At 44.0% G+C, this 7053-nt stretch overlaps 1 protein-coding gene across 1 annotated transcript; it reads right to left on the reverse strand.

The window, feature by feature from the left end:
- Nucleotides 1-416: 416 nt before the first annotated feature.
- LOC136539829 (peptide methionine sulfoxide reductase B5) lies at nucleotides 417-2422 on the reverse strand. Its single transcript, XM_066531821.1, has 3 exons — nucleotides 2294-2422; nucleotides 842-998; nucleotides 417-755 (listed from the first exon to the last, which is right to left on the reverse strand). The coding sequence occupies exons 1-3, from the start codon at nucleotides 2389-2391 to the stop codon at nucleotides 606-608; spliced, it is 405 nt and encodes a 134-aa protein (XP_066387918.1). The 5' UTR covers nucleotides 2392-2422; the 3' UTR covers nucleotides 417-605.
- Between the last annotated feature and the right edge of the window lie 4631 nt (nucleotides 2423-7053).

Raw genomic sequence — 7053 nt, forward strand, 5'->3', positions numbered from 1 at the left:
TCAGTGATAGGCTGTGGAGCGCCTATTCCTAAAGCCAAGCACTGCAACTGAGGTGTGAGCCCCACACCATGCTTCAACGAAAGCAATGGCACGGCGAAGGCCAAGCCCTGCGAGTGCGACGGATGGTGGATATGCAGTTGTGCATATAGGGTCTGGTTGAAACGCGGAAAATTTTCTTTATTACTATGTTTTTTCTGTGAAATTGAACTGATTTCTGTAAAATTCCTACAGCATTTTCCTATAAAATTCATGCATTTCAAAGAAGCCCTCAGTGGAAACGAGTTAAAAGCCAAATGTCCGTCAGGCTTGTTCAGACTTTCAGAGCATGAGTTCATTTGCGGTTTGCCGAGTAATGATCACAATTCACATCTATCAGACTGACTCAACATTCTGGGAAAATAAATGGACAAAGCAACTTCAGGATAACTTTCATGAAAACATTACAACAGCTGATGTAAATGACAAATCACGTAGAGTAACAACTGGTTATGATAATAGATTCATCTCTCAATCAGAGTAACACATATGCTGAATAGATCTTATTCGTCGTTTTGCTGTGCCTCCCACAGTTCCAGACACGAGAATCTCATCCAGGGGAAGATGATCTAGGAGCTAGGACTGAACTTGATAGAAACACTGTTCACGCAGTGGCGCTCATCAGTAGGTGTCTTGAAGCCTTCTCCCTTGAACACATGGCCCAAATGCCCACCGCAAGCTGCACATGTGATCTCTACCCTCCTACCATCAGGATCCGGCTGAAACAATGAAATATAGGTATACGCATTTGAAACAGATATAGGAGGGGATGTATGAGATCAAATTAACGGCTACTGAGGCTTACTGTTCGGTTTATGGCTCCTGGAAGGCCCTCAAAGAATGCAGGCCAGCCGCAGCCAGAATCGAATTTTGTGGTGGACTTGTACAGGGGAGTCCCGCAGCCAGCACAGTTATAAACCCCGTCGCCATAGAATTTGTTGTACTCTCCTGTCCCAGGTAACCTGGACATGAATATGAGTCTAGCTTGAGAACAGATGTTTTATTATTATGGGACCATTTATGGAGTACATGTCTAGTGACAGCTATGATATTATTTTCCTGAAGCAAGGTCCAAGCCTCCAAGGTCCATGACTGAACATAGCCTGAAGAGCTTGATAAAGCATTCACAGTTACACACACGTGCAAACAATCACTTGTAATTACTCCACTCTTCTGATAGAGGTTACAGCTCACAAAACAGCATCACAATTTAAAATTTGTAAATGTTTGCCTGTATCTAGGTGGCAATTACTAATGACTGTTCAAAATTGTGCTATAATTTTCCCCACAAGATATTCCAATTATAGCCGACTGACACTTGGATCTGGAAGTTATGGTAGACTGTATACCAACCCTGATAAGAAGGAATGATGATTAGCACATGGCCTGCAGGTATAATAGACTGTACGCCCAAACTTGCTAAGTAATAGGGGCTTTTTCCAATGAACATACAGTGGATCCAAATTATACAGAGGAACTTTCAAGTTCCCAGTGTACAGTTCATTCAGCAGTGTTTTACTTCCAATCAGGGTTTCAAATCACAGGCTATGATATCTAGCGATCTGCCTAATCAAACAGCTAACCGCCGAATAAATCAGGCTATAGCGGCTAAATTGTACTACATGGGAGCAAATAGCTAAATCCACCTCTAACAGCTATATCCAGATATTTAAAACCCTGCTGGATCTATATTATCCCCCCCACCCCCCTCTCTCTCTCTTTATTTTTGACAAGAACAATTTGGAATCCTACGGTTGCAAGGGAGATTACTGAACCTGTTATGATGTACAGCCAATCAGCAGTACTCTACCAACACAAGATAATGTTTCATGCTCTCTGCGAATCATATTGTTTCAAATTGTAAGTTGTTATTTTGGCTTTTAAAAGCAGGTCCAAAGTTTTTGCTATGCACCCAGATATTCGCTATCTAGAAAAGCCAAAATAAACTTACAGTATGTAACACAAGGATTATTTTAGTTTGTCCACTGGAATTGCTCGAATCCACATGTCAACAGAGCAGCAACTTGGCGCAAAAATCAGTAATCTCAACTAACCAGTAGCCATGGGTCCTGACATCGAAGTCGACGGCCACTAGTACCACAACGGACATACGAAGAACTTCAAACAGGATCCGATCGGATCGAATCGATCCATGGGCACGGGAAGTAGATCAGATGAACAACAGCGCTCAGCCACAAATCAATCGTCATAGCGGCAGTCGCTTAGGGAAAAAGGAGGAGTGAGGAAGAGTACCGACTCGGTGCCCTTCTGGCGGAGGATGCGGAACTGCTCGGGGGAGAGGACGGCGCGCCACTCCTCCTCGCTCCTCTGCTTGCTGTTGTCCCCCGACGCCATCGCCGCGGCAGGAAGAGAAAACACTGGCCCCGCTAAAAACAAAAAATAAAACTGAAAAGTGGCAGATCCTCTTTCTTTCAATTTCTTTTTTTTTCTTGTATGGGGAAAGTTTTTTTATCAAGCAAATCTTGTGGGTATGGAAAAGTTTTTTTTTATCAAGCAAATACTGTGACTAATAGAAGCAAATTGTGACCCCATAAATCATGTGAGGTGGGCTAAAAGTGGACTTACATTTTTTGTTCTGGAACTCGGCGGCAATTTACTTCAAAAAGTGTAGTAGAATACTAAAGGGGTCAAATTGGATGTATGAGACGCTGGAGCAAGTGAAGAGTTATGTAATCTTTGCCTACGAATCCAGAAGACATGTTTGTAAGAGTGTAAACCAAATTTAGAATACACCTATGAACCTACAAATACTACCTAGACAAATAGAATGGGATGAAAGAAATAAGGGATATTTAGAGAGATTTTGGCAGACTCAACCCTCGCATAACAAATTTGGATTCACTTATCAGTGTGATTAGAATTAGTACTAATTGTTTATGTGAAGCACTTTCAAAAAATAGTGCCATGACTGTGCATTTAGTGCAGGATCAAAAAGCAGGTACAATCCTTTTTTCTAACCTGAATATGCTAGGAACATACTGCATATGAATTACCAGAGCGAGTTTAATTTAATAGGTGGAATTAATTTATCAGGAAGATGAAATCATCTTCAGAAAGGACAAATTAATTGAAAATCGGGGAGAATGAAACAAAAAGTAAGAAGTATCATGTTAGGATTCTGCCTAGATTTTGTCATTTGAATGCCTTACACCTATTCCAACGGAACCGACAACCCCTCTTAATCATGTATAAGTATAACTTAACCGAGCCACTTGAACCATCAGATTCAAATGCCTCCAAAAAGAGATGATGCACAATTTCAAGGATCTAGTAGCAAGGCAGTCGCATCTCAATGACCATCACATTAAAATACCTCCAGAAAGAAATGATGCACAATTCCAGAAAGTGCATATACAGTTTGAAGATAATAAACGTATAGATAGAATAGAGTTCACAAATACCATGTTAGGACATAAATATATTAGCATTACAGAATTAAAGGTATGGTCAGAGCTATCATCTATCAGGGATCCAGGTGATCAGAAGCTGCTAAGAATAAAAATACCAAACTCAGGTCTCATACTGTATATGGAATGAAAAATAGGAGAGCATTTGCACTTGGATAATCACTTCATTTCACCAGTAGAGTGAGAAAATGTACAGATATAACGGAAATAGGAAGGGAATTAACTAACCTTTTGGGCTACATTGAACACATAAAGCTGCTTCCATGGATGAAGTAGTACATAACTGTGAGTATTGAGTAGATAACCATCCTCTCGTGCTGACTGAAATCGCTGAACTATACTATATTGAAGTGTTGTACACCTTCTGAAATGTGCAACTATAGAAGCCAAGGACCCACTACATGGATAGGATGAGCACCTGCACAACCAAAATAGATAGAAACTAAATGAGAAATTATGTGTCAATTTCTTTTTAGCTTGCGTTGCTTAGTGTTCGAAAGTAGTTTTAGCATCAAATCTGTATAATTAAGTACAACTTTTGAACTAAATCATGAAAATTCCTAGACTATTTTTATGCAGTAGTCTAAGAAGCATCAGTTTGCACTTGGAAAGGAAAATCTTCTCCTCGAGAAGTGCGTTTATTTAATCTGTTATTTTAAGACTGAATGTGTGATTGTTCTTCGGTGTCTTATCAGTCACGGTCTCTGTCGACGAAATATGGTCGGCAGTCCATCTAGGGGTATGCCCATGATGGTAGATTGTCGGTAGACGGTGTGTGTGATCAGGAACCAGATGGTGACACAAGGCGCAGAGACAGCGATTTAGACAGGTTCGGGCCATCTGATCAACGTAATACCCTACGTCCTGTGTCTTTGGTGTATTGTATTGAGATGTCCCCCCCTGAGGGGGACCCCTGCCTCTTCTTATATAGTCTGGAGGAGAAGGGTTATAAGTAAAGTATCATATTTGGTACTATTACAATATCTAGTACAACTTGTAATCTTGCCGTGCACGCCTCGATCTTATGGGTCGGGCCACCTCTGATGGTGCGGCCCATGTCTTGTCTTGAGGATACCGGGGGCCATACCCCCACAGCTAGTCCCCGAGCGCCTTGTATCCTTCGAGTAGCATCGTCTTGAGCTTGCCAGAAGGATGTAAGGGGCTCAAGATAAAATTTGAAAAATATTTCTCTCGAAGTGTGCCCACTTTGACTCTGAGTCCAAAAGAGACACCATCGTCCTTGTAGAATCGGAGGTGTTTGAACCATCAGAGCGAGCACATTCACCGTAAGGTGAAGTGTGCCCACTTAGTCCCCGAGCCTGGTAGTAGGTGACGTAGACACGTGGTGCCAGGGTCTAAAAAGAATTCCCAGTTAAGTTGAGAATCCAATCGTCGTTCAGGCGATACAAGATGCACCGACAGGTGCATCGTACCGATGTAGTCCCCGAGCTTGCTGGAAGGTGAGGTATGAGCCTTGTAGCAAGGTCTAAACGAGAAAGAATATCCCAACTGTATGCGAGTCGTCAGTCGCATGTAGTTGAGACGCAAAGTCCCCGAGCTGTGGTCGGAGAGTGGTCGAGGCAGTCCCCGAGCGTAGGTCGAGAAGCGAGCGACGAAGTCCCCGAGCTGTGGTCGGAGAGTGATCGAGGCAGTCCTCGAGCACAGGTCGAGGAGCGAGTGACGAAGTCCTCGAGCTGTGGTCGGAGAGTGATCGAGGCAGTCCTCGAGCACAGGTCGAGGAGCGAGCGACGAAGTCCCCGAGCTGTGGTCGGAGAGTGATCAAGGCAGTCCCCGAGCACAGGTCGAGGAGCGAGCGATGAAGTCCCCGAGCATAGCTCGAAATTCCTACAATATAAATATGTAGAATGGTAGTACATGATGTACAAAATAATAAATTATGGAGAAAAAATCAGCAGTGAAGAAACAACGCTCAGCAGTCATTTACAAATGAGCATGATGTGATAAAGCAGTTGGTGCTTTGTAAACATCAGTGTTAATGTGAAGTTTGTGTTTATACTTAATATAAACCGCCCGACCAGATAGTATATAGCTGAGTCTCCAGCCCCAGCTAGCCCGTGAACCATAACGCGGGGCACGGAGCCCGTGCACGTGTAGGAAGAACAAAGCGTCGCTAAGGAGCCGCTGCCGACCACCCATAACACAGAGGGCAGACGCTCATGCACGTGTAGGGAGGAGTCAGAGACAGGGTCGTCTCTAGAGGCATCGAGCGTCAACATGACTGGTCGAGGATTTGTATTAAGTATAGCTGTATGTTATATTTAAGATGGTATATATGGACAAACGTTATTTAAAGAATAATCATGACAAGGACATTGTGGAGAAACGTCGTAATGAAAATTATACTAAATATAAATATTAGAAGTGTACTTATCTTTGGATAGAAATCTGGTCGATGGTGATAAAGTTGTCCGATCCTCGTACTTTTCGGCCTGTTCTGATGGTGGTCGCAGTTGTCATAGCGTCGTTCTTCGTGGCGATCATCATTGCGACGTGGTCTGGTGGTCGAGGTGGTCGGAGCTCGGCGGAGCCGCTCGGGACGTGGTCTGGTGGTCTGGGTGGATGAATGCAGCTCGGACGGACGTGGTCGGAGCAGTCCGAGATCCTCCTTGCACGCTTTAGTTAGCTTGTACAGCATCATGCAACTCGACGACTAGCCCCTCCGACGGTGAATGCGTGCATGTGGTTGATCTTGTATGTGCATGTATGGCAATTGGACACCAGACGCTGGGTTCTTAGCGCCGCCAGGTGCTACCACGAGTACCGAGCGCTGCCACGCGTTGACCACGCAATCAAATCCTATCGGCAATAATCATGATGAAGACAAATACACGTATATGGAGAGATACACAATAAAATTGCTAGATCAAACAAACAACTTGACTTAGCTTTTGACGATATGGAGCCGGATTGGTTGATCTCGCGCTGGAGTAGGGCCACGAGAAAGTAGATGAGCTGATCTTTACGTGCATATGCATGCCTCATGCATACATGCAAGATCCGTACTTGCTTGCAAGATGCATAGATGCGTGCTTCCTCCTCATGTTGTCCAGCGATGACTCCGACGCCAGACCCATAGGCATCAAGGCTACTCACCAAAACACCGATCTTGTGGTGGTGTAGGAAAAATGTTGCTGCAGACGAAGTCGTCGGTCCTCGAATAGTCGCCAATCGAAGTAGAGCCACCGATCTCAGCAATTCCGAGAATAAATTAAATCTAGTTGCAAGCAGATTAGATCGAATATTGGAGAGTGAAACGGAAAGAATCTTCCCTGAGTATCGTGTGTCGTAGATAGACTACTCGTCAAGCCCAAGTCCCGCACGGTGCTCGTAGGTTTCCTCTCGAAGAGTTGGAGTTGATCGGAGGTTTGGAGCAGATCGCATCGTGTCGGAGTCGTGCTTGGTCTAGAGCTGTTGACGTCTCGAGCCCATCTTTTTTTCTTCTCAGTGAAATTCCCAACGACAGTTTTCTCGGTTGGTGCTTGCCGATCGAACTTTGATCTGTTGTTCCGCATCTTTCCATCATGCATGAATACATGCAAATCCTCATGGCCTTTACGGTTCTATAGAT

Source organism: Miscanthus floridulus, chromosome 2 (genome assembly GCF_019320115.1).
Source record: "Miscanthus floridulus cultivar M001 chromosome 2, ASM1932011v1, whole genome shotgun sequence".
NCBI lineage: Eukaryota > Viridiplantae > Streptophyta > Magnoliopsida > Poales > Poaceae > Miscanthus > Miscanthus floridulus.

Coding starts and splice junctions, on each gene's coding strand:
- LOC136539829 (XM_066531821.1), bottom strand. CDS start 2,391: ATGGCGTCGGGGGACAACAGCAAGCAGAGGAGCGAGGAGGAGTGGCGC. Junction 999..2,293: donor CTCCGCCAGAAGGGCACCGA/GTCGGTACTCTT, acceptor ATTCATGTCCAG/GTTACCTGGGACAGGAGAGT. Junction 756..841: donor CAGGAGCCATAAACCGAACA/GTAAGCCTCAGT, acceptor TCATTGTTTCAG/CCGGATCCTGATGGTAGGAG.